This window comes from Eptesicus fuscus, chromosome 19 (genome assembly GCF_027574615.1).
Source record: "Eptesicus fuscus isolate TK198812 chromosome 19, DD_ASM_mEF_20220401, whole genome shotgun sequence".
NCBI lineage: Eukaryota > Metazoa > Chordata > Mammalia > Chiroptera > Vespertilionidae > Eptesicus > Eptesicus fuscus.
The window spans coordinates 12,353,451-12,373,245 of record NC_072491.1 but is presented as its reverse complement, the minus strand read 5'-3'; the positions used below and the strand labels follow the sequence as shown (position 1 = coordinate 12,373,245).

At 42.8% G+C, this 19,795-nt stretch overlaps 1 protein-coding gene across 1 annotated transcript in view; it reads right to left on the bottom strand.

The window, feature by feature from the left end:
• VPS13B (vacuolar protein sorting 13 homolog B) overlaps positions 1-19,795 on the bottom strand; it is a 593,664-nt gene that overhangs the window by 70,435 nt on the left and 503,434 nt on the right. The window contains exons 41-43 of the mRNA XM_008148507.3: positions 19,273-19,454; positions 17,672-18,021; positions 12,482-12,643 (exon numbers count right to left, since the gene is read on the bottom strand). Of these exons, the coding sequence (XP_008146729.2) occupies positions 12,482-12,643; positions 17,672-18,021; positions 19,273-19,454 (694 nt within the window). The remainder of the gene's footprint in view (positions 1-12,481; positions 12,644-17,671; positions 18,022-19,272; positions 19,455-19,795) is intronic.

The window sequence follows — 19,795 nt, the reverse complement described above, 5'->3', positions numbered from 1 at the left end:
CTATGAAGTCATCCAACATTCCATGCATCTGACACTCATTGGGCTTGGCCATGTCTTGGGCATTACTTTGACCTTTAGATAATAAGCTCTTCAATATCCTGGTCAGCATGGAAATAATTAAAACGTGCCCCAGAATAACAGGGATGCCATTGTCTTGAACGGAGTTAATGCTTTTGTTGCATGGACTTGTGGTAATAGGTGATGATGAAAGACAATCACAGTACGTATGCTGAAATCTTTATAACATTCTTGATCAGTATTTCCCATTACTTAAAAATGGCAAAATACCATGCTTTAATGGTCCAGCTGCATTCCCTTTCCCCAAGCACTCTGTATTAAAATTCACATTTAAAATTAGTTTCGTAAAGGAACTTTATGTTTAGACATCAAGAATTCACATTAGCAGAGCACTGGCTTGTGAAAAGCCTTTGAGTGTCTTGTAAAAAGCTTAAGGAATCTTCAGTACACTTTTCTCCCAAGCTGTGTTTCCATATCTAGGATTTACTGCCAGTGGGGGACAGAGGGACCATTAGCAGCACCAGCAGTCACTCCTCTGGGTGCTTCGCAGCTGAAACAATCCCCAGGCACTCCCTTTCATGCAAGCTTTTAGAAAACTCCAGAAATCAGCCGGTAATGGATAAAGTACCCTAACACAGTCCTATCTTTGCCATTTCTTGTGACAGACTTTACCAAGTCGTAATGATGTCATATGGCAAACCATTTTCACAAAGAAACTTTGAAATATATAGAAAAAAACAAGACCTCAATCCAAACTTCTGCCTCTCACTTAATAGAGTCAATATATTTCCCAACAGATAATGAAGAAATCCCAAAGACGCTCTACCCACTAGATACTTCATGACCCAAACTGTCAGGGCCCATTTACTTCTGCTGGTGACTTCCAAGGCCTATAATCTTCCTCAGAGAATGTATACTATCCCCTTCTTATAAAACTGGACCTTCTTACAAAACTTGAAATATTTTAAGAGAGAAAGGTGAAGAAACTGTGTCTACAGCCTTCCATTTGCTGTTTCATTACTGCTTAAAACTGAAATAAAAATGCAGCTGATGGTCACTGGTCTCGGGTAGTCACTGGAGTCAGTGCTTACAGAGTATTTTGGATTCCAATCCGTGCCAGATGGTCCCAGGCACTGTTGGCCTCACTGCTGACTTTAGCTATCTTACTGTCAGCAACCATGAGCGGCTTGCTCCTGCCACTGGGGAGGGAAGGCACACAATCCTTCCTCCCCAAGTGGACCTGCAGAGAGCTGCCCCACACAATAGCAAGTGTGACACCGCAGGTTTCTGGAAACCTACTTCCATGACTAGAGATAGAGACAATATATGGCAAATTTAATTTGATGTGGTTTTAAATTCGATAATATTTGGTAATTGTACAATGCACGTCCAGTGTATGATAAATAAATTTTCACAGTTAAACCAAAGTGGGGAGTTAAGACATGCATGTGGACCTGAGGACTGGTCTCGCCTGAAGTACACTGCTAACCCCCTCCTGCAGCGCTGTCCTGACGATCCTAGTGAATGTTAGAGGCCACTGGGAGACCGAAGGGCTGAGGTGGGGAGACCAGGAGCAACTCTTAATTAAGAGTCCAGGGCACTGACAGTAAACTGAAGGACACATTTTGAGATCAGAGGACCTATTTTTGTGTGCCTATATAGTATACACAAAATCATCCAACATGATGCAAAGAATATTGTTTATAATTTTCATTCTAAGATAATTAAGCTTTTTTGTGTATGTTTGTGAGAAATGTCTAAAATGTTATGAGAAGTCTCAACACTTATATGTTCAGTGAAGATTTATCGAATGCCTATTATGGACAAGATACAGGACTAGATATTGCGGAAAATCACTCTTTTAAAGCCTCCTACTTTTTCTTTTCTTTTTACTTTCAGCAAAACCCACACCAACCTCACTTACATTTGCACAAAGTATGAGGCTTTGGTGGGCGTTGCAAATGGCCACAGATTTTCTCAGCAGCTCTCACTGGAAGGTGAAACCTCGTTCCTTACCCTCTGGATCTGGCCTGATCTTGAGACTTGCTCTGCCTACCAGGATGTGGCAGAAGAAATACCGCATGACTGAGCTCAGGCTCAACAGGCTTGCAGTCTCTGCTCGTGCTCCCATCTGGGCTGCCTGCTGACGAGGTCACGTGGAAGAGAACCAAGAGCACCTGGGCCAATGGCCTGTCAGCTACCAAAGACATAGGTGAGGCTGTTGGACCACCCAGCCGGGCTGGCCTACAACTGGCTGCAGCCTCATGACTGAGCCCAGCAGAAGAACCTCCGGATTGAGTGCTGTAGATTTCTGACCAACGGACTCAAGAACTAATAATTTCTTTAAGCCACTAAGTTTTCGGTGGTTTGTTCGGCCGCAGCAGATAAGTGGTACAAACTCCTCCCACCCGCGGCCATCCTTCTACCTGTGATCTGGGCTCCTCCCTCTGCTTCCGTTCTAACACCTTATGACATTAATCCTTCTTCCTCTAGTCTGTGCATCATCGGCCTCTTCACTATTTATTTTTTCTTATATATGATCACACCTAAGTTTCTTCCATTTAAAATCCTCACTTGACCCTGCAGCTTTCTCTACTTACTACCCAATCAAGATTAAAAAAGAATCATGTTCATTCTCTTCATTTCTTTACCTCCCATTCTTTTCTCAACCCACTGCAAACTGGCTTCTATCCCTATTTTGTGAGTGAATATGTTTTCCTTGAGCCATCAGTGACATCCCAATTGCCAAATACAATGGTCTCTTCAGTTCTTGTCTCACTGAGTTTCCTTATGGCATCTGACACACTGACAATTCTACACCCCTAGATATTTTTCAGAAGTGTTTAGAACACCTTCATGTCCTAGTTTTCCTGCTATGTCTTGGTTTTTCTCATACCACTTATTCCTGCTCAGTGGGCCCCACTCCTCAGCCTAAACCCTACATTCTACCATTAGTCCTCATGGCAGCCCACTTCCATGACAGCCACGATGACCTTTGGCCCCTCTTATCTGTGCCTTTGTGTAGTCCCTTCCACACTGAATAAGGCTGGTCTGTGCAACCACTAGGATATTATAGAAATGACAATGGATGACTTCTGAGCTTAGGTCATAAAAGACACTGTGGCTTCTGTCTTATTTTATCTTGGTCCGGGGGAAGCCCGCTGTTACATCCTGGGAATACTCAAGCACCTCCATGCAGAGACCTGCGAGGCTAAGAGCTGAGGCCTCCTGCCCAGACCCATGTGACCGAGCCATTTTAGAAATGGGTCTTGCAGCCCAGCCAAGCCCTTAGATGACGGCAGCTCCAGCTGATGTTTTGACTACCTCTTTATCAGAGCCTCTGAACTCAAGAGCCATTCAGTGACACCACTCCCAAACTCCTGGCTAATGAAACTAAGAATAAATATTTGTTGTTTTAGTACTCAAAGTTTTAGGGTAACTTGTGAAACAGCAGTATGTAACTGATATTTTCGTATCTGCAAGTGGGGTGCACTGTAACAAAAGCCTAAAATGTAGAAGGGCTTTGGAGCAGCAGGTGGGCAGAAATTGGAAGGACTTGGGGGCTGTTGGTGTCTAAGGTGCTTCAAAGATATTAACAGGAACTTGGTGGCCTTAGAGGAGGCTGCCAGTGAGGACTTTAGGAAAATGTTGTCGGAAACTGGAGGAAAAGGGATCCTTGTTATGTAGTGGCAGAGAGTCTAGCAACACGATCACATGCAAAGTAGAAAGTGTGCCTAAGAAACCACGTGATCTAGCTAAGGAGATTTCCAGGCAATGCCTAAATGCCCCCTGGTTTTCATCTGCTGCTTATATTAAAAAGTCCAAGAGGGGCGATATAATCTTAAAAGAGAACTATCAGATAATAAAGATCCAAGATTCGCTAATTTTCAAAATTCCCAGATTTCCAGATGGCAAATGAGGCTAAAATCAAGAAATGGCTTCCAGGCAAAAACCATATCCAGGGCATGGTCTAGGAATGAAGCTAAGGAAGTGGCTGTAAGCCCTCTGTTAAAGATCTCAGAAAGATCTAAATCTGTGTCTTGATGAGCTATTTAAACCATAGGGCTTCTAAGCCACGTAAGGGTGATGTCCATCAACAGTGTCAGCAGAATCTCAAAGTAGAGAAAGAATGATCTTAAAGAGATAGATGGGTGTGATTTTCTCTAGGCTGGAGGTGGAGGCGGCCATGGAGGGTAAAATGGTGATGGGAAAACATAAAAAACTAAAAGGCAAGTAATATGGCCCAGTCAGTAATAAGTAAGTAAGATTCAGCATATTGCTGGTAATTAAGACATAAGCAGAGAGAATATAAATAATGCTGATGAAGATTTTCAAGGCATAATTCTTCTTAGAGACAATGGAATATTAAAAAATACTCAGTTATTCAAAAGAAGGAAGAAAAATGCAAAGGAACAAAGAAGAGATGGGACAAATAGAAAACAAATATCAATGGTGGACATCAACTAAAATATGAACAATATGTATTTTGCAAAAATATAAATTTTTATCCTCTTTTAAGTCCTTTGTGCTATTGTTGCCATATATTTAACTTCTATGAAATTTATAAGCCCCATAGTATTTTGTTATGTTTAACTTAAGCAGTTAATTAATTCAAAAATAATTAAGAAAAGCTAAAAGAAAAATTAATAAGAAACCCACAAAATTGTTTAAAGAATTATATTGGCAGAAACACTGCCAATTTAGACGGAAAGAAACAAAGACAGTACAAAATGTAAAGAAGTCTTTGAATCTTCAAAATTCTAGGAACTGAAAGCAGCCTGAGAAAACAATGACGTGTGAACATAGGATACTTTCCATGGAAAAGGATGGATGACTCAGAGGCTTGGGCCAAGAGTCTGAAGCCATGAGCCACAGACAATTATTCCCAAGCAGAAGTATGAATGATTCTAACCAAGAAACTTCCAACATTAATTTGGTTGGATTTCAGATCTACTTCTCCCATTTCCTCCTTTTATGAAAGGGAGTGTCTACAGTAGTTACCTGATGCCTTCCACCACTGTACACTGTTGTGTAGCAAGAGATAACTAATCAAGTCCTCCTGGCACTCTCTCCTCAGCATTTTCCTCTCTATCCACTGCTATGTAGGCACTGATGATAGGCCAACTTTTTAACCTCTAGGCCATACTATTCTTTTGAGCCCCTGACCCTTAAGTTCAATGGCCACTTGGACGTCTGGTAAGAAAGGGCAAAGGGAAAGGAACCTTTTGTTACAGAGAGCCGAGTTCTTTACTGGACACTTTATGTTGTTTCATGAGATATTCACTTATTTTCGCAGAAGAGGAAGTTGAAGCTCCAAGGAATTAAGAAACTGCTCAATCTTACACAGCTAACTAACCCTAGGGGTGGAACCCAGGTATATTCATATTAGTGAGAGGTTCGACTCGGGAAGTATCCCCTTCCAGGATCACTCAGGCTGTTGCAAAATTTATTGCCTGTGGATATATGATTAGGGCCTCCTTTAAGTCCTGGGGGCTTCCCACAGTGTCCTGCCCATGGCCCTCCGCACAGGCAGTCACAACAAGGCAGTCTGCTTCTGCAAGGCCAGCAGGAGCCTGTGTGTCTCTCTCGCCTCACAAAAGGGGCCAATTGCTCTTTTAGGGCTTTTACCTGATTAGGTTAGGCCCACCCAGAATTATCTCGTTTTTCTTCCCTTCGTTAGTATTTTACTTCAATTCCCATCATTTCTCCCTGTCTAGAACTACTGCAATAATATTCTGATACTGATCATGTCTATAATAATTTGTTTACTGTTCTGATTCCCTCATCCTATATAATAAAAGGCTAGTATGCAAATTGTCCTCTCGACTGGGTGTTTGACCAGAGAGCGGGGCTGGCCTGCCAACCGGCCACAGCCTCTCCGGGCCAGCTGGACCCCACCTGTGCACGAATTCGTGCACTGGGCCTCTAGTTGGACAATAAGTTTCTTAGAAGAAAATTACATATTTACAAATGAACAGGAGGGAGGGAAACTAAATAATAAGCAAAAGAGAAATAATGGCAAACAGGAGGGCTTGTGAGTAGACTGAGGAAGGCCTTAGATGCCATGTAATTCAGAAATATTTAATAGATGGTGGGGGAGGCTGAGAAAAATTTTGGACAGAAAAATGTAACAATCAAAACATTACTCAAGAAGTAGTCTGCAGATAGACTAGCATGGGGCAAAGCTGTAGCTAAAAGAATAATTGAGAAAAACTATTGTAATAGTTCAGATGAGGAGAAAGAAAACATTATTTAATTAATTATTTAATTAATATATCATTACACTTGCCACTGGCTTAGTCTGCATATAATTTTTTCCAGGATGCTTAAATTAACTTCTCTCCGATTTAATAATCTATACCCCTTGTTTAAAAAGTTGAGAAGTATATAAAAATGTAATAAGGTGAAAAATATCACCTTAACCCACCACTCAGAGGCAACCACTGGTAACCGTTTCACGTATCTCCTTCTAGTCCTTTTCTTTGCCTTTGTTCATATATTGTTGGGGCCACTCTGTAAATACAGAACCTTTATTCTGCTTTTCTGACTGCTGTAATATGGTAGAGCTTCCCCTTTCAATGTAAAACTTTAGAGGTCCCATAATAATTAATCTTATAGATATGCCAGACTTTTACTTAATTTTCCTCGAAGTGAACATAATGGTTTTTAATTTTTTGATACTATAAAAATTAAATTGTGATAAACATTTTTATGTATAAAACTTTGCTTTAATTTGAATTATTTCCTGAGACTAGGCTATGATCATTTTAATAGCTTTGACTCTTCTTACCAATTGTTTTCTAGAAAGGAAGCATTAATTCCATTCCACCTTCAATGTGTAAGAATGCCTTCTAAGTAACTGTAACATGCATGCCATGTACAATGTAATGGAAGAGGTAAACACTTGAAAAAACTCATCAGTTTGAACAGTTTTGTCAACACAGTGTACTTCCTTCCCTAAGTCTGCTTTTACATTTTCCAAATTGTGACTGTGGCAAGGAATGCCTTTCTCTAGACATATGAGTACATACACTTATTAAATGAATAAGGAGAGTGGTAACTGAGTAAGAAATATAATCTAGTTAATGAAACTGCCAGTTGGGATTACCATAAAATAAGTAGATAATACTCAAAATCCATTCTTTTCCCTTTTAGATAAGAGAAAAATGATCAGAGTTCACTCTGAAATATTTTTTACATACAAAAAGAGAACTGGAGAACTTTTGATCTATACAGGCCTAGAAGGAGTACAATAAAAATATTTTACTATTATGGAGTAAGTACAGGTTGATTATATGTGTTAGGTATAAACTGTTACTTATCATTCCTTAGTTTCTGAAACATTTTACCAAGTTTTCAAGTGACAGGAATACCATTTAGATCAGAGTAAAAATAATTTAGTATCAAGCCATTAGTGTATTGAATTCTGTTAACTGGGAGGCCTTACAGCAGGGCTGGCAAGCTGTGGCATGTGGGCCAAATTTGGTGCAGCGTCTATTTTCATACTAAGAATGGCTTTCACATTTTTAAATGGTTGAAAAAAAAATCAAAAGAATATTTCGTGATGTGTGAAAATTACTGAAATTCAAATTTTACCGTCTATAAATAAATTCTATTGGACCCAACCACGCTCATTCGTTACGGCTGCTTTTGTGCAGAGCCGAGTAGCTGCCACGCAGACTGCGGCCCTGAGAGCCCACACGGGAGACGGATGCCGGCCTCTGAGTTAAAGCAATGTGAGCTTTCTATTTCCTCCACTAAGTCCGATGCGTTAATGGTGCTTCTGCTGCTCTTCAAAATTAATTCTTACCTTGTTATATTCTGCATTTTTAAATACCTGCCATTTTTCATGAGCTTATGAAACTTTCTAGGGTATCCATTTTGAAGCAACATTTTATTATTTTCCTTAGATCTGTCTATAGCACATTTTCACCCTGCTTGGTGATTTGATTACTAACATGAAGTCACTGAGATTTGGAATTCTGCAGTTCCAAAAACAATGTACAATCTATACATTGTGCATGTCACAGGGTTTGTAAAAGCAAATGTAGTTCCTTATGTGTGAAGTAGAAGCATTCCTATTTCAAGCAGTTTAACTAGCCAACAGTGCTCTCTATTAACCAGTAAAGGACTTGAACTCAGAGGGAAGGCGGGGTGGGCGGGAACTTGTATGTATATATGCATAACCATGGACACAGATAATACTGTGAAGGGCTGCGGTGGGCTAGAAGGGGTCAGTGGTTTACAATAAAGTTAAAAAAAAAAAGGAACTAAAGAAAAAAAAGAAAAGGACATTAACTTGAACAGACTATACACAAATCCTCCCAGTTGATGGAAATGTCACTGTACTTGGTTTGGTAAATAAACATAGCTTCCCTTGACTCTGAACTGCCATACACTCACACTCTGGTCCCTATGTGAACTCTATAGAATGTGAAGCACTTCTCTGAAGACCTCGCTGGTTCTTGTTCTCATACAACCTCATCTGAAGTCTACTGGACTGGGATATTTAGGGCCCTCTGTCGTGGCAAATATGGCTGTGCGGCTGAAGAGGTTCAATTATTCCCTAGGAAATAGTTTTGTTCTTCCTTTGACTGTTTAGGCAAGCAACTGTTGTGGGATACCCAGCATTTTAAGCGACTCTGCCTCAGAGCGTGTGCTGGAAACTCTAAGGAGAGTCTTTAACATTTCATTTCTAAAGGGTTTTTCAGCTTTGGATTTCTGGCATTGGTTGTGTCCGTGTTTCTTCCCATCCTGCTGGGACTGACTGTTGTTAGCAACCTCCTGTGTGGTTCCACGGCATGCTGACCTCTTTGAAACCTTTCCAGGTGTCATTGCCCCTCTCTTGATCCCTGCAATCTAAGCTGCATTGTTTGGTGGAGTGACGTTCTGTGAACTTGAGAAATCCTCCCTGCGACTATGAATTGACTAACACCCAAGGCAGCATAAACAGCAGACACAAATGTTCCTGAAACCACGCCTGCTGGGCGATGCAGGATGTGACCTGGAGCCCGGAAAAGAGAACAGCTTGCTCACTTGCGAGGCTCGGACTACCTCCAGGTGCGGTGTGAAGCTAAGCGGCTAGTTTCCCCTGATCCTCAGATGGAACCTCTCATTAGAACACGGCGGAATCTGTGACTGTGGATGGAAGGAATTCCATGAAGACCCCACGGGCCCAGTAAGACCTCTGGCTTCAGAGGATCCTAAAACACACTTCCTTCAGCATATGTGGCTGTGGGAGAGAGACACTGTGTTTTGCTGCTTGTTGTCATTTTTTTTTTTTTTTGAAATCTGATCTAAGTTTAGCCTAAGATTATAATGAACACAGCTCATTCTAAAATTTGTGTCCAGAGGCTGCAGTTACAGATTTAAAAGAAAAAAAAAAGTTTAATAGACACCTGTCTTATGTCTCCAGTTTGTCATTAAAAATTATTTGTTTTTGGTAATACAGTTAAGGTTTGTAAGGGCTCCTACTTGGACTAAGAACCCCATTAGTCTAGCTTTAAAAGTGGAGTATTAGACAGTGATTTCCAAGCCCTTCTTTTAAAGCTTCACAGCTTGGCTATCCTAACAGACAATTCAAGCTGCCAAAACCTAGGAGAGTTTGACAACGTTTTGAAAATAACACTATATTGAGAATGAAAACATATGGGGTGCCAACTCTACTGCTATCTTAGCTTAGTATTTCTAGTTTTCTCCTTGCCTAAAAATACGCATAACAAATAACACAAACCACACAGGGATACTGTGAAAACAAAATTAGTAATAAGTACAAAAAAGACCTCGAAAAAGGGCAAGAGCGTTAATATGAAAGGTGTTGAGGAGGCGGTGGCTGTCCATTCTTTCCCGTTGATCTCCTTCCACCCACAACTGTATGCCCATCACATGAAGGGCGATCATCAGAATAGCCGGCTCATACCACCACCGAGCCAGCTGTTCCCACGCTCACCCTTCCCATGTGGGCTCCTGTGTCCGGGGAACCTTGAGGGTCAACAGGGCCATGATGGTCTGCATCTTAGGGGACTGTGAGGGGCAGTAAGCCTCTTCTACTTCACTTTCTTTTTTTTTTTGCTTCACATTCTGAGTCCTGCAGCTGTGTGTGAATGGGGGGCCAGGCGACAGGTACAGTCAGTGTGATAGTGGGGAAGGGCATGTAGCGAGACTAGAGCCACCGCTGTCTAATCGTTCTTCACCTTACTAACTGTAGAGGAGAAGTGTCCTTACCGCCCTGGGAAACTGGAGGATGAAGCAAGGCTGTAAAAAGGCAAGATGCCTCGAGGGGTCCATGACTCAGGAAAGAAATACATTTTTGAGAACAGACCAAGGACAGGTGACTGTTGCATCTGATTTGGTTGCCGTGCCCAGACCCTGACCCGCTCCGGGAGGTTTTCTCCGGAACCCTGACCCTTCTCCGGCCCCAGGAACGGGCTGAGCTGGCTGTGACATCACAGAAGATTAGCCACCTTGTTATCGGACTCTGAGCTCCTGAAGGCCGGGCTGGAGACTCCGCCCTCCCCTTTCCCTGTTACACTTGCAGCTCCCAGCTGCATGTAGCTATCTTCTCCCTCGTGTGTAGAACAACTGGCGGGGTGGGGGTGGTGGTGGGAGGTGGGAGGTGGGGGGTGGGGTCAGAGCAGAATTTCTAGGGTGACCTGCTGCTCTCCCATACGGCCGGCGTCACTGGAATAAATGCTCATATAGGATTCAACCCCGTCTCTGCTTAACTGGCTCAAGTAGAGACAGGCCGCCCGGACCCTTGCTTGTCCATTTACAAGTGGACGGTAGCCCACGCGGCAGCTTCGCAGAGGCCTCCTTCCTGCCACTAATTCACTGCTGCGAATGCAGTCACCATGGAAACCTTTCAGAACTCTAAAAGGCAACAAGTACTAACCCAGGTTGTCTGGTGGCTGGAATCTTAAGTGGTCATTTTTAAATTTGGTCTCTATATCTGTATGTTCTCACTTTTGCAATGAATAAGAAACAAAATAAAAAGGAACTTAATTTTCAAACAAATAAAACACCCTTTAACTATGTTATAAGAGGCAAACAACCAATCGACTTAAAAACTCTCTAACACGAAAATTTCCCAAGAGGAAAATTTGAAAATAAGGGCATGTCATTCACTCTAAAATTATGAGTGCAATATTATATCATTTGAAAAATATTTGTAAGAACTTCTTACTAAAAAGGATTTTTGTAGTTTTAAAGTCCTGTCAAATTAAGTAGAATTAGATAAACAATATATTTAATAAGAATTGTACTGTATCTACATTTCCAAATTTTATAGTAATAGTGTGGCAATTCATGAAACAGCAAGGAAGAAATCAGAATCTAGCTACTGGGGTGCGGGGGGAGCAAGCGGGAGCCCGAGGGCATGGCATGTTCTGAGGCCGGGCTATGGAAGCTGGTCCCAGATGGGGAAACTTGTTCTCTAATTTAATGACTTTCTTTTAATCACAAGCAGACAGTAGTTTCCTTATTACCCCGCGTTTTAGAAATACATTATTCCTGAGAGTACTTCCTAGGACTTCTTTTACTCATTTAAGACCACATCTTTGTGTTTAATTCACCCTCATATTATCCCTCCGGGGCACATCCCTCTAATTATTCCCATCGAATGTGACAGGAAAAGGGAATTACCCTGCTTGGGAAACAGACATCCTTTGGTACGTCTCTCCTCAGTGCTCCCTTGGGCGTATTCTGTCGTCCGGCTCGCCTCCTCACAGAACGGGAGCTGTCCCTCGGAAGGCGAGGATTACCTTTGAACTCCCAGTGCCTGGCACATGCTTGGCACACAATAACAATCTGAATAAACAGCCTTTCCGGCGTGGCTCAGAGGTTTAGCATCGACCTATGACCCAGGAGGTCACGGTTCCATTCCCAGTCAAGGCACATGCCAGGGTTACAGACTCTATCCCCAGTAGGGGGCGTGCAGGAGGCAGCCAATCAATGAAACTCTCTCATCATTGATGTTTCTATCTCTCGCTCTCTCTCTCTCTCTCTCTCCCAAATCAATAAAAATATATTTTAAAACATCTGAATAAACAAATGAATAATAATACCCAACGCATAATGCTTCCAGTTTATCAAACACAGTTTGGTGCCTTATACATATTTATTATTTAGTCCTCACCATCCCATGAAATAGTTATTATCCCTGTGTTACACGTGAGAAAGCTGACGTGTGGGAAGTAAAGCAAGGTCACACCCGGCCGGGATCCAAACCTACGTCTGGATTCCATCTCGGGGCCACCGTGCCATTCCACCGCCCGGGCTCCCGGGAGACCGTCCTCCCCGAGGGACGCCTGGAGCACTGTGCCCCCATCTCTCAACGTTTCTGGGTTCCGTGGGTCCTTGGGAGACCCACCCCGAAAAGAGGAATGGCTGGACCCAGGCACACAACTGCCGAACAAGTGACCCGCCGGCCTCAGGAGCGCGGTGCTGGGCGCGGCTTCCCACGTACCTGTGGGGACCTGTGCGAGCGCCAGCTGTACTGGTGACGGCGGAGGCGCGCCAGCAGGACGTTCTCATCAGTGTCCACCTGGCCAAACCGCAGCGTCTCCTGGGTGTCGTTACAGATCACAAAATGGCTGAAGACCAGCTCCTCCACCTCAGGGCATTGGTTCTGAAAGAAAAGGGAGACGAAAGCCAACGTGCATCAGATTAACGGCAAGATGTTTGGCAGCTGTCTGCCCAGTGGCGATTGTTACAACGCAGGAACACTCAAGGATCTGCTGTCATTAGCTCGTGTATACAAAGTACTCTATACTTCCAGGACAAGCACCAGAAATACCTTAAAGAGATCTTACGCGGTCCAAAAATATGTTTTGACTTACACTCCTGCAAAATAAATCATAGACACAGAGGAGTAAAAGAACAATGAGATCCCTCAAACTTTGAACATTTTAAAATGAATTAACATCCTACAGAGAACGCTGTGCTGGGTAGTGCACGTGTTTGAGCAGAGTGCTGGCGGCTAGAATTACCGTGTTCCTGGCCTCCTCAACTCGGCAATCAAGACCAATTACAAAGCCACAGTTTGTACCCTACAGAAATAAGGATCTTTTAGGTAATATGTCCCCAGATCCCTTAAGGGGGAGGGAGGGGGAGAGGGAGAGAGAAAGGGAGAGAGAGAGAGAGAGAGAGAGAGAGAGAGAGAGAGTGAGAGTGTGTGTGTGTGTGTGTGTGTGTGTGTGTAAATGTGCTCAGGGAGAGATGCAAATAAAACCACAACTTTCCCTCTATTGTTAAGAGGCTGCACACACGAAACAGACCTGCTCCAGAGTCGGGGTAAGCCAAGCTGCAGTGTTCAGGAGAAGTGTGTTAGCTAAAACACAGGTGTTGGTGTCTGTTGCAGCTGATAGTCTTCAATCAGCGAATGTCTTCCATGAACCTGTGACGGCTCAGCAGATTAGTAATGGGCTCCTGTGTTTATACCTCCTTTTCAACTTAGTGGTCTCTCTCCTGGTTGCTGTTATATTAAAACATGGGCAAAGTGATAGAGAACTTCTGTTCTTACTCTGGGTAGGTTATGGCTTAATAAACAATAAGTATGCTTTGGGTAAACAAAAAGAAAAGCTAAGTAAACGATGCACTTTAGAAAAAAAGTATAAACCAGCCCATCAACTTGCAGACAATGGGAGGGAACATGCTTCTCCGCTGGCCTGTTTCCTGGCTGTGGATGTAAATGGCGTCACAACGCCACACGCCGTCATCTGCCGTTTTACCGACGAGAGCAGAGTCTAAGGGGATGCATCCCTCACGAGCACAGGGAGTTACGTGATGGTGAGGCCTGCAGCCAAGTGGATGGGTGAACCCACCTGAATCCAGCCCGGACCAGGACCCGACCTAGAACTCATCCAGAGCAGTTATCCTGGGAGGAGGAACCCATTCCTCGCCATCCGCCAGTCCCCAGATGGGGGCAGGGCTCTGTGGCTGCAGCTGGTGAAGAGGCCCTGAGGCAGCTCCTTCCAGACACCCCCGAGGACTTCCAAGCCCTCGCTCTACCACCCAGCCATTCCCAGCAAACCTCTCTGCTCACGGAGCGCCACCCTGCTGGACAGCCACACTAACCACGGAAACAGCCCCTGGCTCAGTAGCAAAGGAATGACAATGTCAGTTATCTGCTGTCTCCCATGATGCTCTGGGCTGCGGCTTTTAGTCCTGAGCTGCGACTTCACCACGGGCCAGCCAGCAGGTTCCAGACGTCCTGGCCCTGCCACATCCGACCTCCTCTCCACTTGCTCACGACAGCCCAGCTCCGACAGCCCCTTGCAGGTCCTCCCACACGATCCTGACCACGCTCAGCTCACCCGACACGTCCCTCTCCTGCCTCAGTGCCTGTCCCCTGCTGCCACATCCTTCCTCCTGGCTCCACGAGCTTCCTTCCACTCAGCCTGCAGGCTCCTGTGTCCAGGCTCCGGCCTGGGAGCAGCCTCTGAGACCTCCCCACATCAGGGCCCTGTTTTATGCTCGCATCTTACTCATCTTTCACCTTTGCAGAATTACCCTGCTGGGACTCAGGAACTGTTTGTATGACCATCGGTTCCATATTGTCCCCATCACTAGACTCCATGCTTCGTAAGGGCAGGAATCAGCCTGTGCTATTTATAACTTTCCCTCCAGTTCTCAGCATAATGCCTGACACATACAATACTCAATAAAAACTTATGAAACAAATATAGAAGTTTAATTTTTAAAAGCATGTATGTAATAAATACTCACAGTAGAAAAGTTAGAAAATACAGAAAGTATGGATTGTTTTAAAGTCTCTTAACTGCGATTAACATTTCGATGAATTTCCTTCCAGCAGTTTTTCTCTTCTGAGTGTCCTGCCCGTTCCTGTTCGAGTCCATCCTATCCAACCCTACCTTCTGCACCTTATATAAGGGTTGTAATCAAACGGGAGTCACATGTATAATTAGTCCTAATGGTTTTTCCATTTAGCATTATGTAAGCAACACAAGCTGCTCTCCTTGTAAACAGTTTCCCTCTCCTTTAGGCCCAAGAGCACAAACATGAAGACAGGATATGCTGCCAAACTCCCACCTAGATAGACACCCCGAGGTTGAAATTCAGTTTTCATAATGAACTGGGATCTCTGCGATGGTGACACAGAGGTTAAGTGACCAGATGGGGCTTGAGTAGAAAAAAAAAATCATATTACTTTCCTCATCTCTGAAAACTGACCTTTCATAAATGATGAGGGTTTTAGGAAAAAATGTAAATGAAAGAACACAAGGGGGTTGTTTACATTTTTCTAAAGAATACTCCCAGTCCTCGGGGAGCTGTGTTCCCTACTGCTCCTTCATCGTGGGGCTCATTATAACTGCAACACGCTTAGGCATTTCTTGGACTGTTTTAAATTCTGGTATAAAAAGATCATACACATTTCATATGACTTCCAGAGGCGAAACCTCAGAATGTTCACTCAGATGTGTAATTAAAAGGTGGCTTATTTACATGTAAGGTTTGCGTTGGAGTGTAGTGCAGGCATTTGTAGTTACACAGAGATATCGTTTTGGTGTAAGATAAGACTGAGTATAAGCTTGATTTTTAAATAAAAATCCCCTTTAAATGCTATTTTGTTCAAATGTGGGAATGTGACATAAACATAAAAAGCAAACTTCAAATGTCATTTTGGTCCTTAAGCTGGTTCCACAAGACATTAATCATTTACAAAAAAAAAGAAAAAGAAAAGAAAAACAACAAAAAACTACCACCAGAGAAATCAGACACTAATGAAGGCTTCTGTTAATCTTGAACTTGTGACCTAAAGGTGAAAGGCCAAATTATTTCATGCTTCATCTGTCTGGTCCATCTACACTGGATACAAATGACTTGTCTCGGAGATGAATCTGATAAAAACTATGTGGAGAACTCAACATGTCCTGCTTATTAAATTCATATTTCTCATTGGTAACAATTATACTGTATAGATCACTATACACACAATAAAATCCAAGTTGGGAAACTAAGTTTCCCCTCTAAAGGGGATAAACCACATTCTGAATATTTTAGAAACAATGAACTTAATAACCCTTTATAAGCCCATTTCAATGTCAAGTATCCTATAATTTTGAAGTTGTGCATTTCTGTATTTACTTTAGAATACACAGGGTTAGATGCCTACCACATTAAAACTTGGTGGCAAGTACCCTTGACACGGGAGGAAACAAGAAAATTACAGCAACAATTACAGAAGTATATCCGCTTGTGGCTCATGTTAACATTGCCAAATCCCTGTGTAAATCAGAACCAACTATTCATAGAATGTACCTGTCAGCAATATGCTACGTGACATATGGCTCTACTTAATCAAATATACAATTCCATTAAAAAAAAAACCTTCAGAATATTCCTTCAAGGCACTGGGCTAGCCAGTCATTCACACTCTGATGTGGTTTAAAACATTTAAATATTTATGCGCTGTGTTATTTATATGTATAGCTGTGTCTAAGAGCATATTTTTACCCTGGGAGGGAACTGGGATTTCTGGAGGCCATTTTGCAGTAGTTGCTACACACGAGTCCCCTCATAATGGCCCCCGATACCAAGACAAAAATATCCTACGTTTAAGTCCTCTATCAATGACTCTTTTATATTTTCTAGGTTTGTTTTTTATTAAATGCATTGTTCAAAATATGACAAAAAACAGAAATTGGAGCCATGAAAGTTTTTTTCACATCGCTATTCGAACCAGCTGCAAAGATTTAGATCACACTAGCTCTTATTTTACGCATGTCCTTTGCAACAAGAAAACCATGGAATGCCCTTAAAAAGGAATTTTAAAATATAAAACAGATGTGTTATCTTCTTTCCCTTTGCTATTGTAGTGCCATGTTAGGTAATTAATTCCTTCGTCTTGTATAGGTCTTTGTGCACATGCAGAAAAGTTTATTCCCGTAAAGATTCATATGCTCGAGAACTCAGGCCCCTCCCCCCTGCACTGTGCTGTTCCCACGTGAGGTCAGTGCGGGATGAAGGACCATCTCTCTTGGGGAGCCAGCTCCACACAAATGCACGAAACACACTTAAAGGTGGGAAGTGCCTCAGCTTCCACAGCAACACGAACTTTATGGGAATACAATATTATACTGACTATCAGAAAGAGAAGTGATCTGTTCTTAAATCACAGCATACCATCATCCAAACATTCAAATTAAAATCCATTATCAAGTGCTTTTGAATGATTCAAAATGGCAGACCGTCGTAGGAGAAAGAGTAAGCCCACTGTTGTGCTCACGTTTCCTCTGCGAAAAGATGGAATGTTTATTATCAGAGAGGCGCGCCACGGTCCTTCAGTCTGCAATAGATGCTCAGACAATTTGATACATAGCTAAGCTGAAGCTTTGGCAAACTAGAGCCATAAAACTTGAAAAAAATTTTCTGGGAATCTGTTACTTTCCACACAGATGTGGTACATTAGTCACAAAAATGTGGGCATGATCTCCTATGCATATGTCGAGAACCCACATCCTCCAAAGCTTTTAGGCATCCCTTAGCCAAAGCAGAGAAGGTCCCAGATATGATGGTGCCCGTCAAACTCTTCCTTCTCTCCGACGCGAGTTTAAGCTTATTATCAGAAGTGATGACAGAGTGCCCGGGCAGAACTCACAGTGGACAGAGTGCACATGGCCTAGGACGCACGTACCTGCTGCCAAGCTTGCACTGCCGTGGTCAGGGAGTGGACCGCGTGCTGCCCAACGTTCACAAACATGGAATCGACGGTGACGGTGCAGTCGAGCCGCTTTCCTGCTGCCTCGCTGGAAACGGCCATCTGCCCAGAGACGCTGAAGGGCTTCACCAGGCTCTGCATCGTCACATTCCTGCACTCCAGAAGCTTGCAGTCTGCGCGGGCCGAGAACTGGATCTCCTGGCAGACGGAACTGCTGCTCCACTGCCGGAGACACAGGTGTGGCTCTCGGAAGGAGATGACCATGAATTCCAGCTCAGGTGGCACGTTTCTGTCCGAAACAAATGGCTGTAGGTAGGGCGGCGGAGCTGTTGGAAAACAAGCAAGAAAAAGAGCCATTGAGATAAGCCTGTGCTTTATAGAAATAGAGAGATGACGTTTAAATTATTCGTTTTTTGGTGATGGAATTCAATATTGGATGTTTAATAAGTTTAAACGTTCTCCTGAAGATAATGCAATATTTGAACTGCCATTTGATATTTGCAAGCAAAACTGGTTTGTTCAACCAGCAGGCCTCTTAAATACATATTGTCTCCAAAGGTTACAGTCAGTTTCAGAGACAAACTTTGATCACAGAGACAAGAAATAAAATGAAGAGGAGGTAAATATCCGAGGAGAGTTTCTTGGAAGTGTCTGTATCTACTCACCAAATCTCAAAAGCAAAGTCATGACTCAGAGAGTTAGAAAAATCAGGTTGAACTTCATTTTTGCTGAAAAGGCAAGATGTTTAACAGCAGCTGTGTTTAGTTTTAATCTGATTTTTCCCCTTTTTTCCATTACATGTAGGTTGAAAACCTAATACCTGAATCAAAATGTATTGACTAGAAAAGGTTTGGTAAAGGCTTTGAGGAATAATTATTCATGTAATATTATCAAATCTATAAAAGGCCACTTTGGGGCTGTGGGGAAATTTAATCTCCGACTGTACAAGCTTGTTAAAATGCTACTCTTTCAAATTATTGGAGAAGTTGCCAATCTTTTGTAGAAGGTAGTCATGCTTTTAAAATAAGGTGATATCAAGCATTTTTGGAATCTATCTGCCATTAATGTAATGGGTCAGGCTATAGAACAAAAACAGATGTATTTCTTTCAAAAAGATCTAATTGGAATAATAGCAAAACCTGCAATTTTAGTAACTTGTTTGAAAATTCCTATTGGGGAAACATGCAAAATCATGTCAGTTCAACACAATTAATAACCCATATAATAGGTCCATAAGATAGCTCAAAAGTAAGAGGCACACCTGTCATATGAAGTCAACTTCAGAATAACGTTGCCAGTGCTCACTGTTAGGGGGAATGATGCCGCTTCTAAGACCTTCCACCAGCGTGTGGGTGGTGGTCCGCAGAGAGGACCTTGGGGTGGGGAAGTGATTAGCAATCACGGCACTTTGAAACATCACTAACACTCTAGTGCACAGAATGGAAACCCCTCCGAAACTTTTTACCTCCTCACAAGAAATTTTCTGCGTAAAAACAGATGAATTGTGTCTTGAGAACCCACAAGACAAAGCAATGAGTATTAAGTGGATGTTACGCTGATGCTAAAATGAAGAGTACCTGTGCCTAGTTGATCCAAGTGATGACAAAGATGGAACTCCAGGTGAGCCAACTGGAGGGAAATGCAGAGAGATGGGACAAACCACGGGGTGAAGCAGGAGTCCACCCGGGTGCAGGCAGCCAGGGCTGTTGGTGTTACAAGCTGGTCGCAAGTGCTCTGAGAACCGGATTCACTTGCAGAGCTATGGGAAAGAAGAGAAAAAAGAAGGTCAATAACCTAAATCTCCCAATATCATATAAGTGAAATGTCTTTCGATAGGGTTTTTAAAGCTAGCACCCATAATCCTATAGTCAATGTTATCAAATCTTTTGTATTTACGCACATAAATTAGTTGTTTTTAAACATTCAGGTCCTGTGATTAGTCCCTATGAGCTACTAGCAGAAAAATTTCAAAGCCATTCCTCAAACCCCAGGCCATGCTCACCTCCCTGCAACCCAACTTTTTCCCCCCCATCCACATCTCATGTAACGTATGGACAATTTGCTCTCACATTAGTTTAAGATCAACACAACTCTCACTTT